Source organism: Electrophorus electricus, chromosome 13, assembly GCF_013358815.1.
Source record: "Electrophorus electricus isolate fEleEle1 chromosome 13, fEleEle1.pri, whole genome shotgun sequence".
Classification (NCBI taxonomy): Eukaryota; Metazoa; Chordata; class Actinopteri; order Gymnotiformes; family Gymnotidae; genus Electrophorus; species Electrophorus electricus.
Genome location: NC_049547.1, coordinates 10,907,946 through 10,933,070, shown reverse-complemented (window position 1 = coordinate 10,933,070; position 25,125 = coordinate 10,907,946). Strand labels below are relative to the sequence as shown.

The following is a 25,125-nucleotide window of genomic DNA, read 5'->3' as shown; positions in this document are numbered from 1 at the left end:
TTTATGTAGAAAACTATTTAAATTAACTAAAGGTTAATTTAAAGAAATAAAATTAAAAATTAAAATTATTAAAAAAAATAAAGACTGAATATATTAAGAATTAAAAGAAATAAAAGTGTACTGTAATGCATAACTGTTGAACGTGCTGTGCTACTGGATCTCGGTTTTTAACATGAGTCAAAAGCCTAGCCAAATAAGAACATTTTTTATTTAGATTTAAAAATATCTAATGTTGGTGCTCTTCTGACAACTGGTTCCATTTAAAAACACAAATATCTAAATGCTGCCTCTCCATGCATAGTCTTTACCTTGGGCAGGACTAACCGATGATCTTTCCAGTGCGTCCTAATGATCTTTCCAGTGGTTGGAGCTTGTCTTAGAGATGCTACAGGTGGTGGAAGAGCAATAATATCCACTGATGAGAGTCCCTGGGTGTTTGTACCAATGCTTTTGTTTGTGTGTAATCCATCTCACCTAAAGAATCTCTCTTCCCAAAAAAAACAGGTTAAAGTTGTCAAAGTTCAGGCTGTCTAACCTACATCTTTTATGTAGTCAAATGTTTAATCCAAGTAGCCTTGAGAATATATATGTGTTCTCCATGCAAGCTGAGGAGCACGGATAAATGATTGCATGTTGAGTTTGATATTTGTGTTGGAGATTATTAAAGTCCCTTTAAACTCAGACTCTTGCTTTCTCATGTCACTCTTGACAACATGCACAATAATCTGCTTCACTGTTGTGTATTCAGCCAGTACTGTTGGAAGCTGTTTGTTCAGATCAAGAGACTGTGATGTTCAGCTGACAAGTTTCTGTGGGGCTTTTTTTTTGTTTTTTTTATGCCATTGATCAAGTCGTTCCCGAAGAGGAGGGTGTCCACTGTGTCAACACACTGGCGTCCTGTGACTCTGCTGTGGTCCTGTGACTCTGTTGTAGTTCTGACTCTATGACTCTGTTGTAGTTCAAATATGTCCTGCAAATTAATTGATCTTGTTTTGTGCTGCAATGAGCAATGTTAGCTTTAGCAGTAGATGAACAGGTGATGCTAGTGTGGCTGGAAGACAAGACTAAAGAACAGCATTTGGGTTTGGCTGCAACCCAGACCTATTGCTCCTTTCTGTCAGCTGTACTCATGATAGCAGCTCCATCCACTTGATCCACTGGCCATCACTGTTTGCCTCAGGGGCCTACTGCTCCGTTAAGCCCCCAGTCAGTGGTCTGTTGCCAACACTCACACTCTGATACTCCTTGTACATCTTAGGAATGCTAACACTTAAGCTCCAATAACAAGCTTCGAAAACGAATTTCCAACACTGTCATTTTCTATTGAAAACTTTAACAATTATGACAGCACATGTTCTGAAACCTGAGGAGCCATTTTCTGATTTGCTTCTTTTGGTATCTGACAGGACCTTTTCCTCTTCCTGTATCTAGTAGGCCTACTAATCTTAAAAGTATGAAAATCATAAAGAAAACTAACTTTTGTCTTAGTAGTTATTTTTGACTAAAAGAAGCTCAGACACTGTAGCTAGAAAAAGAACTTCTGAAAATAAAGATAAAAGCAGAGCTAAGATGAGCTGTGTCTAAACAGCAAGTAAGCAGTATGCAAACAGCATTATAATATATGCAAAGAAAAAAACACATTCATACCAACATAGAAATAGCTAATATAATCCCCCTTTTTGGCATTTGAATATCAACCTCCAATGGTTTGCTCTTCTGTTTCTTCTCTTTCTAGTCTTGCCTTGAAGAGTGTGTATGTGTTGGAGTTACACCCATCCCTGGGTCTGGCCTCTGGGCTGTACAGGGCACTGGAACAGGCCCACAGTGAGCTGTGTCAGCTCATTGGGGCCAGGAGCATCGCCCAGAGAGCAAGACTTGAACAGAGGCTCCTCAAGCGAGCTCTGCATAGCTGGCACAGCATGGCCACTCCTGGAGCCTCCTATAGCTCTCAGATCCAAAGAGATGTATGGGTCCTTTGCAGTGTATTCAGAATTTTTAGGGTGTTATTATTTTCAGTGGGCATCTCTACACTGTGTGTTGTCTGTGTAGTTGTTTTCAGATGTGTTTATTGAGGACCCGGTCCTGGTTAGGGAGCTAGCGCTGTCTGTCCTGAGGTCAGCAGACGAGCAAGTGAGGAAGCAGGGTAGAGAGAGGCAGCTGTTCGCCATGGAGATGCTGTCCAGAATTCTGGAGCTTGTTACCCTTCGCCACCGTATTGTTGAGTCTGCTTTCGAGACTGAGCACCTGTCCCAGTTCGGTCATGCTTTATTTACAGACTAATTTTTAAAAATGTTTCATTGGAAACACAGAACATATTTTGTATTTTACATTTTACATGTACATTTTGTCTAGACTGCTTTGTTTATTTCCTAGATTATACAGATCACTTGCTCAGGAGATGGGTTTTGATGAATACCATTTGTATGTGCGACCGGTTCAGTTTGAATTTGCAGTGCAGAAAGAAATTCCAAAACAGCTCCCTCTGTTCATCACGGCTCTTCTCCAGGACAGTGCCTGTGTTGACAGGTACCTGTCAAGTGTTTACACCAAAAAACATTAACAACAATAACATTTTCTATGGAGTAAAAGTGGAGTAGTTCTTGTGTCTATAGCACTGGGGTAATTTTGCACTTTCACATTCTACCTGCTTCACAGGTATTCTCCATCCAGCCTTCCCCTAGCCATCCAGGAGCTGGATGAGAGCCAGATAGGAAAGTTCAGCTTCCACTCTGAAGAAGCTGTCCTACATGTAATCAAATGCAATAAAAACATTTTTAGATATACTTCAAATATAGTTTAAGTGATATATGTTTATGTATCTTGTATGGGTGTGTTTAGCTCATGAACCAGTCCAGTTTGGAAAATCTGCAAGTGGTTCTGGCTTGCCAGGTCACTCAGAAGAATGTTCTTTTTGGAGCAGTAAAGCAAGTCTCCCTTTGCTACTGGGCTGAAGATTCTGCTGGAGGCAGGTGTGTCTAGCATTCAGAATACATTTGTAATTAATACATAAGATCAGGTTTGTTTTCTGTCTGCAGTGACATACGATATGTGTGAACACATCATGATGATACACAAAACTGTTTCTTCAGGTTTGCAGATGCTTTCATTTCCATTCAGCTAGAAAAGGTTGGTCCTCGGGATGAAATGCTTACCTCTTACCTGAAGAGGAAGGAGCTTATGCCCACTCTGATGTCAGATCCAGTATGTAAAGGCGTGAGTAAGATGTTTTAATCCATGGATGAGCATCTACAGTAGTTTATAACTGTGTCTTTTTCTCACTAGGATGAGGTAGCCAAAATCAAGAGGAAACTGATTTTGGAGTTCTGTCACAAGTATGTTTTTGTATAATTTCTGTAAAAAATGATAACTGGTCCAGATGTAGCTTTATTTTAACATACATTTAACACTTTTTTAAAAATAAAGTAACTAATAGATCCAGTAATTTTGTTCACATTACTGTCACTATTCAGTGGACTATATGGGAATTCTCTTTTTTCAGATTGAGCATGCTTGGGTCCCAGAGTTGTGTAAGGGGGCAGATCATTGCTGTCTGTCACAGTCTCACCTCACTGCTGCTGCAGCTTCCTGACATTGGCCACACTCACTTTATTGTTGGGCAAGCCAATGAGCTCCACAAAGACACACGGTCTGAGAAGGGCATGCAACCCAACCCCAGGTGAGGACCTACCCATTGCCTGCTCTGCAGAGAAGATTTTTTTTGTGTGTGATAAAATGTGTCATAATGAAAATGGGCTTGGTCAGATGGAAAGCACTTGTGGTTGTATGTGGATGTCCCAAAGTGAAATTGCAGTTCGTGTTCAGGTGCTTTCAGCCCCGCCCGAGGCAACTGCTGTCTGCGGATGGAAAGACCTTGGTGAACCTGTGGTTTATTCCCCACTACACAGATGTGCTCACAATGTTCAAAGCCCTGGAGGAGAAAGTGAGACACATCTGCATTTGTTCTTCTTGCAGCAGTGACTCTGTATTTCACCATTATACAACAAATACTTCACATGAATGTATCCATTTTATATAAATGCAACTAACAGATTTCCATAGTCCTTTAAAAAACAATCTGTAAATATTTGTCAAAGCACCATTAGTGAGCTGCCATAAAACTATGTGTGTGCATGTGCTTGTGTTTGTGTATATGTGTGTTTTGCAGGCATGTTGCCAAGCTCTTCATCACACACTGAAGATTATATCAGCCCTCCATGACATAGTCTTTTACCTGGTGAACCATGCTTCCCTAGGCAACCCAAAACATTCACTCAATTCCAGCAGAGACCTTACACTCACTGCAGATTGGGGAGGACCTGAAAGCATCAGTAAGCATAAAGGAGTTTTTTTTTTATTTTGCTCATTGCTTGTGGCAAGGAAGATGTGCTGATTTTTTTCAGCTCAGTGTGTTCAGCTCCCTTTGACTTGCGGCATGCTGTGGTGCTGTGCAGGAGCCGAGCTGTGGGCTGTGCAGCAGCAGGTGGATGCTCTCTCTGAGTCTGGCAGTGTGGAGGTGGTGGAGCAGCTTCTCCACCTGCGCAGGGAGGTGCTCCTCTTGGGATTCCACATGGCAATCCACTGCACCATCAGGTGTGCCTTGGAAGATCCCCGTGGCCACAAGTGAAATAGGAAGAATGTAAATTTCCTCTTTAAACTTATTTATCTGCGTTTACCTCTGTATTCTAAAGAGAGACCTTCCTTACCTCTGGAAATGTTGAGGCCTATCAGAGTGTGAGTGACAACATGAGCCACGCCCTTCCTGTCCTGAGTGACAGCCTGAAGCAAGGCCTCTCTCATCTTCCTGTTCCTCAACCTCTGGAGCCATCCTGCCCAGAGGTGAATGGGTTGCTCACTTCATGTTGCATTAAAAAGTACAAGGTTTCTGTTTTAAATGTACCATTTTAAGAATTAAGTGTTCTTGAATGTGGCTTAATTTTCAGAAGATGTTTTTTTTTTTTTTTAATTCGCATTTTGTTGCAAAAAATTGCCATGGTAATTTCCCAGAGCCTACATATGCTTTCAGACTCAAAGAATCTATCCATGGAGATCATTTATTGCATGTCATGGGTTTCATCCTTTGGCTATATGGGATATTCTACCTGTAGAATTCTGCATGCAGGTAGTTTGTTCTTGGTAAACTCCTTCTTCCATTGTCCATGTGTGAGAAAATATAAACTGATACTATAGTTGTGCCCCACAGCTGTGCCTCTGTGGTTTGGATGAGCGCAGTAGGATGGAGGCTAATGGGGCAGTACTGGGTGTGTCACTGCTTCTGGACGATGTGCTGAGCAATGAAAGAGACGCAGCACCCCTGCAGCTCCAGGGCCAGGCAGACCCGGACATTTCCGTGGAGTTCGATACACAAGTACTGAGATTACTGCACATGCTCAAGCATTTTACAACACTATTAAAATAGCTCTCATAGGCTTGAAGCTGTGTAGCTTTTCTAGTTTTCTGGACTCTCCAGACTTTCTGAAGTTTGTGTGGTGCTGAATATTTCTGGAGAGAGGTATTATTTTTTTTAAGGTTCAAGACACCGCAGATGGGGCAGAAACTGTGAGCCGACACCCAGAGCAGCTTAAGACTGAAGGCTGCAGTCCCATTCAGTCCCTTGCCCAGCAGAAGAGCTTCTTACTGCTCTGGAAGCAACTGGAAGTCTTTAAAGAGAACTGGGCCTGGCACCACCTGGGGGTAGAGCAGTTGAACACTGCTGCACTCTTCAAACGGGTCTCCCGCCTTTATAGGTTTTTAGAAACATTTCTGCAATTTATCCGTTTCAAACCGTGAAAGAAACATCCCCATATATTATACTCCATCCTATGTCACTTAGTTTATTATATAAGGTTACATAAAAGAATGATGAATTGCATTGGGAGTAAATTAAATTGAGATAAGCCAGTCCATTGGATCTGTATGTGCATTTGTTAAGTGACTGATGATGTGATATTGCAGGATGGAAATTTATTGGCCTAGTATGCAAGTTCTGGCTCAGCAGATGGGCCGGGAGCAGGAGTATGAGGTGCTGCTGTCCCACAATGAATCTTTCCAACCCCCAACAGGAGCTCCTGAGGTTGATGTCAAGACATTGCAGGTATGCGTGAGTGTTCACTGTTGAGCAGCACTTACTTAATTTTTCTGGTATTTTATGAGAGTTGTATTATAATTGGCAATTTATTTATTTATTTATTTATTTTATTGTGTCCACTTTGTGAATATGGGGCAGCTGCTTAGGCTGTTGGAGAGCACAGAGTGTGATATGATCAGAGCGGTTCAGAGGAGGATTAGCAGGGAGATAACGCTGGCGATGTCAGAGCGCGCCCGGCATGACACAGCACTGCCCACAGGTACCCCGCAGGTTCTCACTCCGCTCTCACCCCACATGCACCCACCAGAGAGGCCCTCTGCGACAAGGCCCCCATTCAGCCTCACCTCAGGCTATCAGGAAGCTGGAAGACACAGGCTCACGATCTTTGGGGGCTGTAAACCCAGAGTTAATCACATTTCTGCTTTATATATTCCTCTATATGCCCACAGTCTGGACAGTTAAATAAACAGGACAAAAATATGAACAATGAATGAGTTTGTTTGATATGAATATAAAAAATTAATGATTTTGTAAATATGAGCAATAAATTATATGCAAGGTGTGGGTCATGTGTAGCTGGTTTAAATTATGGATCATCTTTTATCTGTATTTTTGAAAGAGCTGTGGAAAAGAGCCTCCATGCAGCACTGTTTTTCTCTGGAGAGGCCACAAATAGTCGAAAACTTCATCCAGCACTTAATGGGAGGGGCAAAAGAGACAGAAGGACAGGTACAAGAAACTCACAGTACTGCATCCTCTCTTTCTAATATATTCTCCTTCTAATATATAATATGCTGATAGAAAAAAAAAAGGAGAAACTCTTTAGTTGTTATGTATAAAGTTGTTTCAGTGGCTCAGTGTTTAAGGGAGGAGGAGGAGGAGGATGACAGAGCTGAAGATGATGATGTTTCTGGCAGGTTGCATTCTCTCTGGCCCACCTGCAGGAGTGCTTGGCTGAGCTTGGCTGTGCTGTGATGGCCCGGGAGCGCAGCACCTTTTTGCTTTACTCCCAGTTCTATGAACACCTCCTACAACAGCAAGGCCAGCTGCTCCACCAGAGGGAGCAGGTAAGCAGCTCCCCATCCGGCCTTGCCACTCTCTTACTGTTTTTTTTCAACAGTTTTCTATATTGTTCCTTTTAATCTAATCCTTTAGGATGTAAAGGAGCTTGAAGCCACAGCTTTGCAAGCCAACAATCCTTACAGTAAGGTACGCTCGATAAGGCTGTTCTCTCTCAAGTTGCATGTGTCTGAACTGTGAACACAGTGATGAGGTCTCGTCTTGGCAGGTAGCAGAGGTCTGCCGTGCACTAATGTCTGAGCTCGCCATGCTTCGTCTCCGAGTTGCTCAGTTGGAAGATGAGCAAAAGGGCCTCCAACGACAGGCTGATCTCGAGCACCGGTGCCGCTACGACTCCCTGCTTCGCCAAGTCTTCTCCATGTGCATGCAGCTGAAGGCAAGAGAACGGCCGTTATAACAGTTTGGAGGAAATATTTTCACCCTTTGTCCAGATGGGAACAAAGCTATTTAGTTGGCCAAGTCTTTTTTGTGTGCAGTCAAGGCTTGACGAATATCACATGAGGATGGACCAAGACGTGAGGCAGCTGGTTAGCAGAGTAAGGAGTGAAGGGATGGACAAGATGAGTAAACTGAGAGCCAAATTTTCCTCCTCTGACAATGACAAGAACACTCTGACCGTCATGCTTTCTGAGGTTTGTCACAAAACCATCACATTAATCACAAATGAGTAACAAAGTCTGCTGCCCTTTTATAATTAGTTCTTCCTATATTTATTTTTTTAGAAGGCAATATTAGAAGATCTATATTCAGAAAATAGCCAACTGTCTGCACTCCTTTGTAAATTGAGAACTTTCCATCATTGGAAGCATACGGTTGGACAGGCCAAGCTAGAAAATGAGCTGCTTCACTTCAAACAGGTATACCAGACATGTTTGCCAGACATATGCTAAACTGTTAGTCAGGCAACGGTGCTTAGTGTGTGTGTATGTGTATTGTGTGTACACACACACACACACACACACACACATATATCTTTGTCATGTTTAGCATGAGATGTCTTGTAAAATGGAGTCTTTGAGAGTGAAGATTATATCAGAGGAAGAGCAGATTGTACTGAAGCAGGAACTTGAAGCAGTGAAGGCAACTATGCTGGACTACAAAGCTGAGTTTGAACACATTCAGAGACAGATTGTCAAGCAGGTAAAGCCCACTCCACCTTTTTTGAATCATAAGCATCATTGTCTGTACCTATGACCTGTGTACCATCCGCTGGCGGGACCAGTCACGGATCTTGTATGGCCACAGACTCAGCAGCTGCGAGATGTGGAGCACCAGTCTACACAGGAGGCACGGAGCCGCCAGGAACTGGAAGGCTTCCGCAGGGTGAGCGTCGAGCGCCTGCAGGAAGAGGTGGAGCACAGGAACGCTGAGATCAGAGCCCTCAGTGCTCAGCTGGATAGAACCAGCATGGAGAGCCAGCTGCAGCAACAGCGCACACACAAACAGATTAAACAGGTAGAGCGGTACACTGCCATGTATCCAGGAATATCAATGAAACATTCAGTATGCTTGAGATTCTCATGAACTGCAATACACCCACCATTTCCAGTTACACACTTCTAGATGATTAAAAGGTATAGAAGGGATCAAACAAATTGTTTGTTCTATAGGGTGAAGGTTGTAGCATTGCAGCAATCTGTTGTGTGAACATGTTTAGGTGCAAAGGCAGCTTACTCGTGAACGCTGTCTTAAGATGGAGGCATTTCAGACAGTGGACAAACTACACAACCACATCCACAGCATCGAAGCAGCACAGTCAATACACACCACGCCTTCAGGTGCTCTATATTTTCTTTCATCATTCTGGATTGATGTTGTTGAGTTTGAGACAAGAGTGACATTTTTGCTTTTTTCCCCCAAAGTATGTAAAACTGCATCTTCAAGCAGAGCCAGTAGTAACAAAAAATCTTCAGATGGTGAGATTAATTTAAATATTAAATATGTCAGCTTGCTTTGCATTTTCAGATTTTCAGTCATACACATTTAATGTTTTCAGTAGGCAAGAAACGACTGCTAACTACTACCCAAGTTAACAGCTTTATGGACAGCACATCTGAAGACTCTGACACTGATCCAAAACTGACAAGAGTGAGGAAAGATACACAGATGCTTCTGCAGAGACCAAAAGCAGTGAGTTTACACTGAACCTGCAGCCAGTGGTGTTTTATCCAGTCACACTGAGAAAAAGAAGAAATTTTACACCATGAAACTCATTGTGTTAATGATATCTAAAAGGAAGAATTTTGAATATAAAGACAAATTTAAATTGCTTGGTCCCAATTCACAGACGCCTCGACGCCTGCACATGGAAATTACAGACATGCTGTTACCCAGGCTTCACACTGAATCCCACCCCTTTTCTCACACTACACTCCAGCATCACAAGATAAGTCAAAAATAAATTCATGCTCACTGGACTTCACTTTAAAAAAACAAAGAAAGAAAGAAAACACTGCATGGACAGACATTGCATTGTTGTTTATTGCTTTATTTCTGAAGACTAGATTTCCACACCGATGTGTTAGTAATTTGGATGAAAATGTACCTCATACATACAGCCCTTCTGTTTAGTAAGCACTGTGACATGATTACACAGGCACACCTTTACACGATTTGATCACCAATTTGATAATTAATGTCATTATTTATCCATTTTTGGACAAGATTGTTTTAAAAAAAGAAACAAAATATGGCTTCATACTGTTGCAATAAGCATAACCAACAGCAGCCTAGAAAAGATTCAGTATGTTTAGTACTCTCATCAATTCTTAGTTCTGTGGGGCCAGGCTTGTGGTGTAGAGGTAAGAGACTGTGCCTGCCTGGATCTGAAACGTCTGTCCCTGGATCTGACTGCTATGAATCTGCTCACTGGTTTGGCTGATGGAGATGGCCTGGCTGGCTTGGCTGTTGATGTGAATGGCTCCTGTGTGGCTCTGGCCATGCTGCTCTCTGGCAGGCCTCATTTGGGTAGCAGGAGGTTCCGTTGGGACAGAGAGCTGTGGGATGGCTTGCTGGATCACCTGCAGGTGCTGGAGGGGTGGCGGACTTATTTGTAGCTGCTCTGGAGCTCCATGGTGAACTTGCAGGTGCTCCATGGCCTCTTTGGTCAACGTGATGACATGCATCTGCTCGGACTGCCCGCTGCTTACCTGGCTGTCCACCATGCTGATGGTCTGGATGTGAGCACCAGGGTCTAGGCCATCCTGAGCAACCAGTGCCAGGTTCTGGATATGTCCGGTGGGCTGGGCAAGCAGGGTGAGGCCAGAATGGCCCTCGCTCTCAGAAGAGGTGCCCTCAGTAGTGATGAGGCTAAGACCTGGCTTCTGGCCTGGCACCAGGTTTACATCATCCACCTCACTGGTGACCACCAGCTGGATCTCCTGCTCTGCGTGGCTGGAGAGATGGTACTGTTGCAGCTGAAGGATACCGCGCACCTCCTCAGGCCCCATCCCCTTTTCTGCTGTGGTCTCTAAGCCTGCCCTCTCCTTGTTGTGAGTTTTGGCATGTGCTCTCAGATTATCTGGACGTGCAAAGGATAAGCCACACACGCTGCAGGTAAAGGGCTTCTTCCCTGAGTGAGATGCCACATGACGTCGTCTGGCACTGGGATCGGAGAAGGACTTGCTGCATATGTTGCACACATAAGGCTTCTCGCCTCTAAATGTGGAGAACAAGGACAGGGTGCATATCAAAGTTAATACCACATTATTATAATCCTAATTATGTAAAAGACTGATTAGAGGTATACTATACACTACACCTCAAAGAATATTTTCAGCTATTAAGAGTATTTCTTTAATGGTTTTAGGATGGTTTTTGTCAAATTTTTACTTTTAGAATTAAAGACCATTATGCCCTGTGATTTTTTTGGCCTTGTCTGTAACTATAAAAATAAGCCTTTGACAAAAAATAATCCTAGAACCATTTTCAATTCCTACAATTTATAATAAAACATGCTCTTTAAGGCACTGGGGTATCTCTTTGTTGATTTCATGAGGGCAGGGAACTGTCCACCTGTGGATGCGGATGTGTGTCTGCAGTGTGCTCTTGGCTGTGAAACACTTCCCACAAATCTCACACGTGAAGGGCTTCTCACCTGCAAAAGCAGTAAAATGGGTTACATGCCCTTTGACCCGATGTATCTATGCATGGGTTTTGTTAAATATCTGAGCCCTTCTGTCACCATCACCTGTGTGTGTTCTCAGATGCTTTTTCAGCTGTGCTGCATCCATAAATCTGTGATGACAGTGTGCACATTCGGGTAAGACTTTCCCTGTGTGAACACGGTAATGGCTCTTTAACTGCCTCTTCTGGCTGTAAGTTTTCCCACATTGATCACAGCTAAAAGATTTCTTTTCTGGAAAATAAAATACACAAAAATGCACCAAACCTATAATTTGGTTATACAGGAAAATTGAATGAATGAAGTGTATCTGTGTGTGCAGCTCTGCCAAGGCAGCAACACAATACAGTTTTCTGTACCTGCATGCAGGTTCATATGTTCTTGCAGGGAGTTCTTTGTGGAGAGAGCTTTGGAGCAAATGGTACAGACAAATGGCTTTTCTCCAGTGTGCATGCGTTGATGAACCAAAAGTGTGTGTTTTTGTGTGAAGCAGTTTCCACAAACATGGCACCGAAAGGGTTTTTCACCTACATCAGAATAAAAAACAAAAACAGTGGGCCATAATGAAACCCAGATTAATATGCACATACACAAACAGACAACAACAAGATCTGATCCAAAAGTTTACCTGTATGAGTTCGTTTATGTATTTTTAAAAACAAATGATTCTTGAACACTTTGCCGCAGTCATCACAACGTGGCTCTGTAGCTGGGTATTTCCGCTTCCTACCCCTCTTTACAGTCTCTCCTCCTTCTCTAAACTCATCATCCAATCTGTAGCCTTTCAGTTTCACTGGCTGCCTTATTTTGCGTTTGCTGTGGCGAGGCCTGTCCTGTCTCGGGTCATAGTCTGTACTGTCCAAGTCCCTGGGGAGAGGGGTCACCGCACCAAGAGCTTCTGTGCTCTCAGGTATTCCTGGAGACAAATGCATGGTTGTTTGTTTTGTGCTCTCAGTCTGTGACTTGGCTGGAAGGCTCTCATCTTTGTGGCCCAAGTCCTGAAGCGGCTTGAATGGTATGTTTGTGTTCTTTCTCGGACGTCCTCTTTTGCGCTTTGGAGGGGTCCCATTTGCTCTTTCTTCACCATCTCCCTCCAAGCAAACACCCAGTGTGGCACCTGAGTTGCTCCGATTAAGGTCTCCATAGGCTTTGACCAAGTCGCTGATCTCTAGAAGGCGGGCCACATCCAGCAGCTGCTCGGTGCTGCTCTCCTCCACAGACACTTTCGCACTATAGATGAACTCAAGTACAGAAGCAAAGGTCTTTGCAGCCATGCCATCCAACTTGTAGATGGACTGGCTTACATGGTCTTCTGTAGTAAACATTAATGAGAAATATTCGCTACTTGCAGCAAGTAGAGCCTTATGAGCCTTGAAATAAACATCATCCACAACAAGAGTTATGTCACAAAGTATTTCTCTCTTCCTCAGATGGTCAAACTTATGCAGGATTGTATCCTTGTGGGTTTCTGAATGAAAGGCCAGCAAGTTTGAAGCTTTAGTCTGTGGTTGCTCATACATTCTGCTTAATGTGGTAAAAGACCTGCATGTTTCCAAAGAAGAATGATGGAACTGGTTAACATAAAAATAGCTCGAGAGGATTTCAAGATATACTATGCAGTCGTAGTCCTCTTTTATTACTTGTGTCCTCAGAGTGTACTCTGAACACGAGGGAATTACAACTGAATCCCACCAACCAAGGACACACAAATAATTGTATCCACTGAGAATTACAAACAAGGTTAGTATGCCATTTAATAAATACCGCCAATGACATTTAACGTGCATTCCAAAACGGATTATATGATTCTTTTCTCTAGTTACTTCTCAGAGACAAATCCCAAGCCCATAGCTAGAGTGGCACACTCAAGTCAGTTTCGACTGATTGACATGGATTGCGTTGTGCTAGCTGTAGTTAGCTAGTTAGCATACAATGCTAGCCACTTGACTTTTAAACCAGCGCCATTTTAAAGACCTGGTTATAATTTAAGCATTAGTGTGCACATGGCTTAGAAGCGCAAGACGGCGTTTTAGCTACTACGCAATGTTGTGAATTTATTCTTAAACAATATAAGCGCCTGCAAAGGACATTACAGTACTGTAAATTATATCGGATGGAGCTCCCAGGACCTTACCTCAAGGAGACCGTAACAACAGACAAAATATCGCGGGATTTGTAATTAATTCTCTTGCAGAATGAGCTGATGCCCTCTAGAGGCGAGGTCTCTACAAAACCTATATCGTTTGATAAAAAATAATTTAAAAATGTACATATTTTCTTTTACATTTTCTAAGCATTCAGCAGGTTGCCTCAAAGTCCGGGGTGACGGTATTACGTTAAAGGCATATTAAAACATCATGCTATACCTCACATTTCATCTAGTATATGTTTTCAGGGGACTAACCAGTGCAGTGACCCAATTGGGCAATTTTAGTGGATTTTATCCGGTTTTACCCTTTCATTCAGTGATATATCTAGCCTTTTGTGCATGTAAACGGTGTGCAAAATATAAAAACCCTACAGTACACGCCATAGTGAATAACACTCTCTTCCAAAGAAACCTCGCACTTTTCTCGGATGCCTGAAATGCCTAGTTGGAATTTCAGCTATTGTCTTTGTTACAAGATCAATCTACTACAATTTCCATACGCCCTTTACACAATGCATAGCAAACCCTAGTTTCAATACTGGAAAAGTAGTCATGGTTTGATTTAAATGAAGTCTTTCAAAACAAAGGCTGACCAAACAAAACTACTCTGACCTGCTGAAGGCTTCAATTAATTACTTATGAACCTTAATATTTTTTCGTTGCTTTCCCCTGCTAATTGTAGATTAGTAGATTAGAAGTGTACTTGTTAGCTAATATTTGATGAAGTTATATAGATGGGTCAACTTATTGCAGTAGCTAAGTATGAATTATAAACCAAAGGCAGACCTGCTGCATATTTTCTAACAAAGTAATTAAAACTGGGTTTAAATATGTGTCTTAACTGTGTATTTACTATCATGTCTGATACTCACAGGAGAATTTGTCATGGGACAATGCACAAGTATGTCTTCCAGTGTACTTTCAGATAGCGAGGACTGCTCAGTTCTGTTGGGATGGAAAAAAGCACATGCATACACACATGAAGAAAAAAAAATTATGTAGGCTAAAATAACATCCTATGGTATTTACTATTAAATAATATAACTAATAGTAACTAATAATAGCTGTGCAGGAGAAGAAAAAAAAAAACACTGAAAATGAATAATGCCTGTTCTGAGTAGTTGTTACATCAACTATCTTATTAATTCTGCAGAACATCTGATCCAGAGGATATTAACTGTAAGTCATTGTTATAAATATTTTAAGATGTTGGTAAAAATATGTAATATAAAAATATGTAGCTGTCTTCAACTTAAACAATAACAAGCTGTTATATTTAGAATGTGGTGCCAGCACAAAGAAGCAAATTAGCCTGATGCAGACCAAAACAAAATAGATCACTGACACATTAGTAAAATTAAAAATAGTGAGGTTTGCGTAATAAAGGTTAGCTTCAATAAAAAATGTAATGTAATCAATCATTACTCACCTGTCTAGACAGAGATACGTTTGAGTTGAGTAGTATATAAATTTAGCTTCTGCTAATTTGACACTTCAAGTCCTCGATGGATGGCCTGGACAACCAGCAGTTTTATTGTCTTTGTAGCTCTGGCAAGCAGTCACCCTGAGTGGTACTCAGCATTGATAGATTTATTGAAAATCAACAAAGAAACAGAGGGTAAAATTGGCAATGTAAGGTTTGCAAGACATCATAAGCATGTGATCCCCCCTTGTAAGGAAATAAATCTAAGATGTTACATATACAGATGACCCAAGGGTGTGCCATATACAGCATTAGTTGAACGTTTGCCCTCCCAAAATCTTCAGATGGGTTGATTGTTGCTTGTGTTCTGGCCAATGTGGAAAAGGGATTTTTTCCTGTTAGGGTAACCTCTCTACAAAGCCTACTACTGTTAGGCCACATACAACTATTGCAGCTGCATTTGTAGTGGAACATGTGTCTGAGGCTGCTGGTGTAGTGAGTAAGAAGAGTATGAAAAGCATGAAAGTGACATTAGTTTTCTAGAGGAACATATTGGAGCAATCCAAGATTTGGAACAGACCATGGAGGGAGAGGCTGCCAACAACATTTTATCTGTGCTAGACCCCAGGTAGTTTTCTGCACCAGACCTCAAGTAGTTGCACCTTTGAGAACACTGAACAGCATTCCCACCTTAAGGAGCTTATAGCCACAAATGCAGATGTTTTCTCCCAACATGCTCTCGACTGTGAAGACTGTGCAGCATGAAATACCACTGGCTGACACCAAGCCTTTTCGATTGCCTTACAGAAAGATACCCCCAACCCAGTACCAGCAGGTCAGACAGGCCATTGAAGAGATGGAACAGGCCGGCATAATCCGCCCCAGTAAAAGCCCTTACTCATCCCCTATTGTTGTGGTCAGTAAAAGAGATGGGTCTCTTAGCATTTGTATATACTAGCATAAACTAAACTCCTGTAGCAGGATGCACTAGAGGCATTGGGGCAAGCCAAATTCTTCTCCACCGTTGACCTCACCTGTGGTTATTGGCAAGTTGAAGTTGCTAAACATAACAAGCATAAGACCACTTTCAGCACTCCGTTGGAGCTATCTGAGGCAAACCATATGCCTTTTGATTTACAGAATGTGCCTTCTACCTTTCAAAGATTAATGACATGTTTTGGTGAACTGAATTTTGTGAGCTTGCTCATCTATCTAGATGACATAATTGTCTTCTCTAAAACGTTTGAGGAGCACCTTGAATGGTTGCAAGTGGTGTTCAATAGGCTATGAGAGCATGGCTTAAAATTGGATGTCAGTTGCTGAGGAAGGAAGTACAGTATCGGATAATGGTATCAGGCCAGTCCCTGAAAAAATCAGCAAAGTGAAAGACTGGCCACTGCTGAAAAACCACAAAGAACTCTTGAAGTTCCTGGGCTTCTCGGGGTATTATCGCTAGTTTATAGATGGATATGACTCCATAGCAGCCCCTCTCTACTGTCTTACAGCTGGAGTTCCAAGAAGGAACAAAAGAGGTAAATCACCTGTTGAGGTTGTAGTCCCTTTCAAATGGACCAGTGAATGCCAAACTGCCTTCCAATACCTGAAGGAGAAACTTACCACAGCTCCTGTTTTAGGATATCCTGACTACTGCCTTCCTTTCTTGCTGAAGGTTGACACTTCAGGAGAAGACCCGGGAGCAGTTCTGGCTCAGATCCAAGGAGATGCTGAGCCAGTCATACCATACACGAGCAGGGGCCTCACCCCAGCTGAAACACGTTACCCTGCTCATAAATTAGAGTTCTTATCACTGAAATTCCTAGAGTTAGTTTGTATAGACTTTCTCATGCTTGAAAATGTACTGGTGGTGACTGACCATTTCTCTCAGTTCGCTCAAGCCTGCGGAGGATGCGGAGAAGGGATATCAAACGACATGGAGCTTGGTTACCAGGTGGAGACTGATGTGACCCAGACAGACATTTGAGGCATTCCAGCCAAAGAGGGTGTTCCTAATCCACTAGCCGTGTCTCAGAGACCATATCCTGTCAGAGAGAGACGTGCCCCAAAGAAGCTGTCCCTTGAACTGCATGTCAACAAAGCCAAAAGAATTCAGGAAACAATAGAGAGGGGACGCATGATCTGGAAATGTGTCAGGGTCCCAGGAAGGAATGCAGAGTAAAACATACTGTATGTGTATGTAAACCCTGCCTTTTTGCTTGTATGTTGGCTGGTTATTGTAATTCTAGCCATTTGTTAATCCTAACTTTAGTGAATGTTAATCCAAGCCTCTGTCCTTTTGTTTTTTTGTTAAGGTGCATTCCCAAGGGAGTGGGTTTGCTCAAATTTTTGCCTAAGATTACTACCCTGAATAAGGAATGTTACCAAAACATCCTCCAAGAGCAACTTCTCCCAAGGATCCAGGAGTGATGAGCAATGATTTTTTTTCCAGCATGACCATGTCATGAGGCAAAAGTAATAACCAAGTGGCTTGGTGAACAAAACACTGAAATTTTGGCCCATGGCCAGGTAACTCCCCAAATCTCAATCCCATTCAGAACCTGTGGTCAATCCCCAAAAAGAGGGTGGACAAAAAAAACTTATGAAATGCTTATAAATGTACTTCATTATACCATTCAAGTATAGTTGAGCTTCAAGTAGATATGTAGCGAACCAAAAAGACATTTAACAGTATTTTGCCATCCTATTACTTCAAATTCCTACACTAAAAACACTTAAAAGTCATACCATGTGAAAGTGTCCAAAGAATTTAGTAGCGTGATCTGATAATCGTATTTGTTTATTTGATAAAATACTGCATATATGAAACCAAGTAGCCATTTAACAGGATTTTACTACCTTGTCCCTCTAAATTCCTACAGTAAAATGATGGAAAATCATGCCATCATGCCATGCCAGGAGTAAGTGTAGCTCAAGAATCTAGTGGACGGATCTGATGACAATTTGATTTGTGTATTTTATAGAGCTTCAAGTAATGATATATATATTGAACCGAATAGACATTTAAGAGGATTTTGCCATTCTATTATTCCAAATTCATGCAGTAAAAATGACATACCATGGATACATGAGAAAGTGTCTTTCATGAATATAGTGGAGTGCTCCGATATCAATTTGATTTATTTCAAATAGCTTCAAATATTGCATTTATGGAACCGAAGAGACATTTTAGACATTTTACATTCCATTATTGCAAATCCCTACAGTAAAAATGACTGAAAGTCATACCATGCATACATGAGTAAGGGAACTGATATGCAAATATTGCATATTTGGAACTTAATAAACATTTAGCAGGATTTTTCCATCCCAATACTCCAAATTCCCACAGTAAAAGCTTGTCTGCTTCATATTATGAATATGTTGGAAAGTTTCCTCCAGTAATATAGAGGTGTGAATTGATAATTTGATTTGTGCTTTTTTATGGAATTTTAAAAATATACTCTAGTGAACTGATTAACCATTTGCACAATATTGCTATATATGTTTTCCACCTTCCCACAGTAAAAACCATAAGGAAATCTTAGCATGAGTAGCTAAGAAAGTGATCTTTATAACTATAGTGGATTTAACTGAAAAGATATATTTTAACTGGAAAGGTTTGACTTTTCAACAAATTTAAGACATTTCTCTTCTACATGTTTTAACACATTTTCTTGAGATGCATTAGACCTTAGTAAGATGTTTAATTAAGATGAACATATTTTTTGTAGATTTTCAATATCTGCACTAAAAGTACGAGAAACGTTCCCCCGTACGTCGTTGCACAAACTGGCTACTGTAATACAAGATGTAGGCGCACACTTAAGCAGTCGTTGTAGATAGCGCGAGCGAACTTTTGCGTAGTGCAGATGCGTGACCGCGGTTGCATGAATGTGTAGCTAATTAACTTTCCCGGTAAATTAGCTATGATATCTAACGTTAGTAGTGATTGATTTAACATTCGCAAATTGGCCCATTTCCACCAAAAATGTTTGTTTCCACTTTTTAGTAAAATATTATTTATTTCTACAATTTTCTACAGTTTCAGCGCAGAATTATGTATTGACGTTAACGTTGCCTTTTCCAGCAAGCTGAGACGTTACGTAGTCAGCAGCATTCCATGGTGGCACGGTTTTATAGTTTCAAGTTGGTTTATTTGTCACATACATAGTCATACACAGTATAACTCGCAGTGAAATGGTTTGAGAGCGATGTCCAAACTGAGGAAAAAAAAGCAGGGGTGCATAGGGAAATTATATATATATATATATATATATATATATATATATATATATATATATATATATATATATATATATATTACACACACACACACACACACACACACACACACATATATTAACAATGTATGTACAAAATATGTATATGTTTATATACACACAATGTAGAATGTATATATGGATATGTATTGCAATTGACATATTTACAGTTACATGGTGGTGGTCCCCACAGTTATGTTTCCTTGATTCAGGGCCCGAATGGCCTGTGGGAAGAAGCTCCTCTTCAGTCTCTCTGTCTTGGTCTTCAGGTAGCGAAAGCGCTTATCTGACCTCAACAGAGAGAAGAGCCTATTGTTGGGATGGGTGGGGTCTTTCACAATCCTCCTGGCCTAGAGGGTCTGCAGGTCAGGAAGTTCCGTATGAGTGATACGCTCTGCTGAACGCAATTATTTTCCTGGCACCAGTTTTCCAGGTGTTTAATCTCCTCCAGGTAGGCCCTCTCATCATTGTCTGAGATCAGGCCCATGATGACGGTATCGTCAGTAAACTTGACAATGATGGTGGAGTTGGAAGTGAGGTGTACAGTGAGTAGAGCAGGGAGCTTAGGACACAACCCTGAGGAGCTCCAGTGCTGAGGGTGAGGGTGAGAGTGGATGAGACACAGTTGCCCACCCGTACTGATTGTGGTCTGTCTGTTAGGAAGTTGGAGATCCAGTTGCACAGGGATGTATGCAGTCCTAGATCCTCCAACTCAGTAGTGAGTAGGGAGGGGATGATGGTGTTAAATGCTGAACTGTAGTTGATAAATAGCAGTTTAACATAATTACCCCTCCCTTTGTCCAGGTGGGACAGTGTGTTGTGGAGCAGATGTGCAATTGCATCATCAATGGAGTGGTTGTGGCGGTATGTAAACTGCCTGGCAGTGAAGATGTGATGAAATCTCTGACTAGCTTTTCAATGCACTTCATCACGACTGACGTGAGGGCAACAGGGCGGTAGTCATTGATGCCGGAGGGTTGAGGTTTTTTCGGGAGGGGACGATGGTGGATCTCAAGAAACTGGATGGGACGATACCGAGCGTCAGGGAGAGGTTGAAGATGTCGGTGAATACCGGGGCTAGCTGGTCTGTGCAGGCTTTGAGGACTGTCCCGCAGATACTGTCTGGTCCCGCCGCCTTCCTGGTATTCACTCTGAACACTCACCTCACGTCACTCTCCGTGATAATGAGAGGGAGCTGGTCTATGGTGGGCTCTGCGCATGCGCTATTGGCTGCGCCTATAGCACCATTAGTGCTGTTAGCATTAGCGCTGCTAGATGTAGCCCCGAAGCGAGCGAAGAATGTGTTCAGATCGTTCGCCAGAGACTCATCCGCACTCATCAGTCCGGAGGGTGGGCTCCTGTAGTCCGTGATCGTCCGTAGTCCCTGCCACAGGGATCTAGAGCCACTCTGCTGGAACTGTGATTCCAGTTTCCTCCCAAGCGCCGCTTCGCCTCCCTCACCGCCCTGCGCACTCCGTATGCCACAGACTTGTACTCGTCCATGTTCCCGCTGATGATCCCCGCGTTGTAGGCAGCAGTGCGAGACTTCAGAGCCTCGCGGATGGTTTTGTCCACCCAGGGCTTCTGGTTGGGGAAACTTATTGATAGTGGCTCTTGTAATCGTATCGTCCACCAGTTTCCCCAATAAACCCTACTACTGCCTCCGTAAACTCGCTGACATGATCAGTGCTGCGCCGGAACATTTCCCAGTCTGCGTCATCCAGAGCGTCCTGCAGAGCGGCCACCGATTGGTCTGTCCAGCGCGCGACCTCCGTCTGAATCGGAGCTTCCCGTTTCAGCCTTTGTTTATATTTTGGTATGAGGAAGATGGCGGCGTGGTCCGACTTACCAAACGGTGGATGAGATAGTGCCTTGTAGCTGTCCTTGTACTTGTATAATGATAAGTTTCCCGTCAACAAGAAATGGAATTAGTGACGGATCCTAACATTGCGCAAAGCTTATGAGTGGAATATTTTCCCCCTCAGTATATTGGGGGCGGGACATTTTCAGCATATCTGAATATTGGGGGCGGGCGTGTCCTTCCCAATATGTATTGTGACTACGGACTTGATGCAAACCTGTTCATATCAATAAATGTTAAAACCGCTTGACATAGGAAACCAATCACGGAGCGGGGAATCTGCGCTGAATCACTACACTAGGGTCGTCACAGATGCATGCAGCGATTTGTCGCCAACCAACTGCAAAGCAGACATGTATGGAAAGCCAAAGTCTAAATGCTACTCTAACGAAACGAGTTTTATTTGTAAAACGCCGCAAAAACCATCAAAAACACCGTATTTTATAGTGCTTATATATTTACAACTCCATAAAAAGCTTTAACTGCTGTAAAACGACATTGTTCAAATCGGCCAATCAATAAACGCTAACTCAGTTAGCTAGTTGTCTCTGGTTAGTATTTTACCAGTTTAACAGACTCAGCGATTAGCTCGTTTAAAATAGCCCTTACCTCGATAATGCTGATTGAATTACATTGGGTTCCGGATTGTCGAGTGTGGTCATTCTCTGTCAGTCTACAGCGCAAAATTATCCTCCCTGCCATCTTCCAGCTGTAGGAAATGTTACTAACTAGCTAACTAGTTAGCCAATTGCCTAAATAAGTACGATGTCCGAAGTACCTAACCATGGTCACTACTGCTAGGTCTATTAAACTTCTATCTAGCTAATAACTGTATGAATTAATAAATAATCTATCAAGTGAATTAACACATATGTGAATCCCAAAAATAAACAAACTTGAGCACTGGTCTATTAACTAATAAAATCTGCAGGGAACTGGTCTGATCTGACCTTATTCATGAGCGACTGGGCGAAAAATGTTCAAGTCTACTGGCTGCCAAAACCGGTAGGTGGTGCTCATTGGAACCGTTGGAGGGAGGCTAAAGCGCAATTTAAAAAAACCCCCGCCGTATTAGAGCACTTAAAGCTGTATTTTTACAGAGTTGTAAACTTCGATGGCTTTTTTGGCGTAGTGAAAAAATAACGGCGTATTTTGCGCCGTAAAAACGTTCCAAAACGCCACTTTTTTCGCCGTTTTACAAATAAAACGCGCTTCGTTTGATGTGTATTTTCACTTTGGTTTTCCATACGCTACGAGCGCCACGTGACAGAGGCAGCAGAACAGTTTGAAGCAGTAACCTGAGGTCTCGCTCTCATGCGTGATAACCCTTTGTGCACGAGGGGGCAGTAGCAACAGATATTGTAACAGGTACACACGCATCTTAAAAAACAGGTATGCGATACTAGACTTGTGCCGAAAGTAGCTAGCTAACGCTAGCTATGCTATTAATAGATGTGATCGCTAGGCAAATTTCGAAATAAGCATTAGCAACGACAGCAATAGCTTTCAGGTTAAAATTATTAAGCTATTATCCAGATGGACTCGAATTGTCTGATATCAATATTTTACAACACTTAAAAGCTTATTATTCTTTATGACAAAACGGCAAAACTGTCTCGTGTAGCTTTTCAAAATACATTCTAAAGGTATTGGGTTATATCTTAACCTAAAGTTTTTTTGTTTCTTTGTTTTACGGAATACGTTACTGATTACATTTAGGAGAGTGTTCAGTATTCACCCAATCTTCGATAGAGCCTTCTATGCTATTCATTGTTGCTAAGATTTAACTATTTTTGCTGAATCCCAGGTAAACTAGCTAGCTAAGGTTTTGGCGCATTATGTAATTCTGGTGTAATTCTGGCATGGAGCTGTGGACCTAATGGAAAGTGTGATCATTGTACTTTTATCCTAAGTTCATTTTATGCCTTGAATTACAAATTAACTTGTCTTGCAAGTACATGACACACTTTTTAAAATAAGAATAAATCATGCTCATTTAAGAGCCAGATATTTAACAGGTAAAGGCTGGTGTACCACATATATTTTACTTGGGTATTTTAACCATTACCTCAGTGAAGTTCGAAGATAAAGATGGTGAAAGTGGTGGTTGTTGGAGCAGGTGTGGTTGGGCTGTCTACAGCAGTCTGTATGGCTGAGGCGCTCTCTTTATGCTCTGTCACCATACTGGCTGAGAAATTTTCACCAGACACCACCAGTGATGGAGCTGCAGGGATCCTACTGCCTAAGGAGTTTCCAGGTAGGAATGTATGTTTGTATGTGTGTGTGTTTCCTGTGGCATATTCTGAACCATGTGTAGGTATGCAGTGTATATCTCTCCCTCTGGGTTTTACCAGATGTTTCCCTGGAGCGTCAGCGATGTTGGTTCAAGAACACTTTTGATCATCTGCTGGCTATTGCTGAGTCACCAAGTGCCCCAGAGGCAGGAGTCTTCCTGAGCCCAGGGTAATGGGTGAAGTTTTACTCAAGATATTTGAACAATATTTTGCTATAAAAATAGAAGCACTGTTTTGTAAATCACTGATTCACCCCAAAATTTTATGTGGCATGTATTAGTCTCTCATAATCACCATTCTCTTTTCAAGATACCAGATATTCAGAGAGGTCCCATCTGATACAAAACCCTACTGGTCCAATTATGTGTTCGGATTTCGCACCATGACAGATTATGAAATGAAGAGATTCCCCAATCATAAATTTGGTCAATCGTTCACCACCATAAAGTGTGAATGCCAAAGATATCTCCCATGGCTGGAGAAAAGGTAAGCATTTGCAGTGTCACTGTTTGAGAAAAGAACAATGCCATGGAGGTGGGTACAGCAATATAATGTATGTTAGAAGTCTTCTTTTTTTTTCCTTTTTCTATTTTTGTCAAGAAAATGTTGCTTCTATTTTCCATCTTTGTATTTACCTTCAGTTTCTATCCCATATTGTAATTATTAAGCCAAACAGTTTGATAGAGTCTGTTCTCTTTAACAGGTTTAGAGATGCTGGTGGTCAGATAAAACAGGAGAAAGTCACCAACCTCAAGCAGCTCACCCATTACTATGATGTCATTGTAAACTGCTCAGGCCTCGGGTCCCGTTCACTGGCTGGGGATCAAGACATCCACCCAGTGCGTGGGCAGATTCTCAAGGTTCATGCTCCCTGGGTGAAGAATTTCATTCGGGACGGAGATGGAAAGACCTACATATACCCTGGCATTAGCTACACTACTCTGGGGGGCACTTGGCAGATGGATGACTGGCGGTTGGAGGTGGATAAGGGAGACAGTGAGAGCATTGTAGAGCGCTGCAGTCAGCTGGTGCCATCCCTGCACAGCGCCCAGGTGTTAGAGGAGTGGGTGGGCCTGAGGCCTGGCCGGAGGAATCTGCGTGTGGAGAGCGAGCGGCTGCAGGTGGAGGGTCATGATGTGCTGGTGGTGCATAACTATGGCCATGGGGGCTGTGGCATCACTCTGAGCTGGGGCACCGCTCTGGATGCTCTGGGCCTAGTGCGGAATGGTCTCCATGAACAACTGCCTCATGCACGACTCTAAATATGTTGCCAGATTGACTAACATCTCTGCGGTGACATGGTTAGAACACTTGGCATGTGTTTTCTTACTGACAGCTGAATATGCATAGAGACTTTAATTTTTAAAGGAGATTTTAAAATTATTTCTTGAACATTTAGGTACATATTTTAGAGTAAAATAAAATTCACCACTAATTAAATCATATAATATTATTTACATATCATAGATAAAAATCTAATTACCATCCTAATATAAGTTCTTGTTTCACTTTTTCAATAGCTTGATTGTAGAATCCCCAACAAACATTAGCCAATCCAAAAATGCCTAATTGTTGGTTCAGTATCGGCTCAGGTCTACAGTTCTTTCTCATTTAAACGTAAATATTGTACAAGTGCAGAAAATGGGAATAACTACATTGCTAGCCTCGGCTACAAATTGTCTACAGTACTTATAAGTTATTGTCATTTAAAGCATAGACACTTAAAAGAATAAATAATGTTAAAAATATTGCAGCATTTTGAGTCAACCTGTGCTCTGACTGAGTGCAACTTATTTTCAACAGGTCATTTAGGTTTACTTTTGATTTGCTTTG

The 25,125-nt window shown here is 42.0% G+C and overlaps 3 protein-coding genes across 9 annotated transcripts in view; 2 read left to right on the top strand and 1 right to left on the bottom strand.

The window, feature by feature from the left end:
• Nucleotides 1–9,591, top strand: part of si:ch73-242m19.1 — an 18,740-nt gene extending 9,149 nt beyond the window's left edge. For 4 of the 6 annotated variants that reach the window (XM_035532830.1, XM_035532828.1, XM_035532831.1 and 1 more), the window contains 29 exons: nt 1,736–1,964; nt 2,050–2,252; nt 2,374–2,526; nt 2,656–2,749; nt 2,839–2,969; nt 3,090–3,201; nt 3,283–3,332; nt 3,500–3,676; nt 3,823–3,940; nt 4,166–4,328; nt 4,452–4,590; nt 4,689–4,836; nt 5,024–5,119; nt 5,201–5,365; nt 5,527–5,744; nt 5,953–6,091; nt 6,224–6,344; nt 6,705–6,814; nt 7,003–7,152; nt 7,241–7,294; nt 7,374–7,541; nt 7,642–7,797; nt 7,888–8,022; nt 8,153–8,305; nt 8,411–8,620; nt 8,823–8,943; nt 9,028–9,081; nt 9,162–9,295; nt 9,453–9,591. In XM_035532830.1, the coding sequence (XP_035388723.1) occupies nt 1,736–1,964; nt 2,050–2,252; nt 2,374–2,526; nt 2,656–2,749; nt 2,839–2,969; nt 3,090–3,201; nt 3,283–3,332; nt 3,500–3,676; nt 3,823–3,940; nt 4,166–4,328; nt 4,452–4,590; nt 4,689–4,836; nt 5,024–5,119; nt 5,201–5,365; nt 5,527–5,744; nt 5,953–6,091; nt 6,224–6,344; nt 6,705–6,814; nt 7,003–7,152; nt 7,241–7,294; nt 7,374–7,541; nt 7,642–7,797; nt 7,888–8,022; nt 8,153–8,305; nt 8,411–8,620; nt 8,823–8,943; nt 9,028–9,081; nt 9,162–9,295; nt 9,453–9,566 (4,015 nt within the window). In that variant the 3' untranslated portion in view covers nt 9,567–9,591. The remainder of the gene's footprint in view (nt 1–1,735; nt 1,965–2,049; nt 2,253–2,373; nt 2,527–2,655; nt 2,750–2,838; nt 2,970–3,089; nt 3,202–3,282; nt 3,333–3,499; nt 3,677–3,822; nt 3,941–4,165; nt 4,329–4,451; nt 4,591–4,688; nt 4,837–5,023; nt 5,120–5,200; nt 5,366–5,526; nt 5,745–5,952; nt 6,092–6,223; nt 6,345–6,704; nt 6,815–7,002; nt 7,153–7,240; nt 7,295–7,373; nt 7,542–7,641; nt 7,798–7,887; nt 8,023–8,152; nt 8,306–8,410; nt 8,621–8,822; nt 8,944–9,027; nt 9,082–9,161; nt 9,296–9,452) is intronic. The other 2 variants (XM_035532829.1, XM_035532832.1) reach the window with 2 other exon arrangements.
• A 37-nt stretch (nt 9,592–9,628) lies between these two features.
• On the bottom strand, nt 9,629–13,444 carry zbtb24 (zinc finger and BTB domain containing 24). Of its 2 annotated transcripts, XM_027011211.2 has the most exons (6): nt 13,423–13,444; nt 11,917–12,830; nt 11,648–11,815; nt 11,355–11,522; nt 11,180–11,261; nt 9,629–10,822 (listed from the first exon to the last, which is right to left on the bottom strand). In XM_027011211.2, the coding sequence occupies exons 2-6, from the start codon at nt 12,806–12,808 to the stop codon at nt 9,934–9,936; spliced, it is 2,199 nt and encodes a 732-aa protein (XP_026867012.2). In that variant the 5' UTR covers nt 12,809–12,830; nt 13,423–13,444; the 3' UTR covers nt 9,629–9,933. The 2 variants fall into 2 exon arrangements, with proteins under 2 accessions (XP_026867012.2, XP_035388727.1); XM_035532834.1 differs by lacking the exon at nt 13,423–13,444 and having other exon boundaries at nt 11,917–13,408.
• A 9,630-nt stretch (nt 13,445–23,074) lies between these two features.
• ddo (D-aspartate oxidase) lies at nt 23,075–25,040 on the top strand (the record flags this gene model as incomplete). Its single annotated transcript, XM_027011233.2, has 4 exons — nt 23,075–23,255; nt 23,353–23,461; nt 23,602–23,778; nt 23,996–25,040. Coding segments are annotated over 4 exons (1,026 nt in total), but the record flags the coding sequence as incomplete, so codon positions are not given.
• Between the last annotated feature and the right edge of the window lie 85 nt (nt 25,041–25,125).

What these genes read in the sequence shown, in the direction of transcription:
- zbtb24 (XM_035532834.1), bottom strand. Translation starts at nt 13,075, where the DNA reads ATGCACGTTAAATGTCATTGGCGGTATTTATTAAATGGCATACTAACC. An exon ending in ACATAAACGAACTCATACAG is followed by an intron (nt 11,816 to 11,916) that starts GTAAACTTTTGG and finishes ATTCTGATGTAG; the next exon opens with GTGAAAAACCCTTTCGGTGC. An exon ending in ACATATGAACCTGCATGCAG is followed by an intron (nt 11,523 to 11,647) that starts GTACAGAAAACT and finishes TTTATTTTCCAG; the next exon opens with AAAAGAAATCTTTTAGCTGT.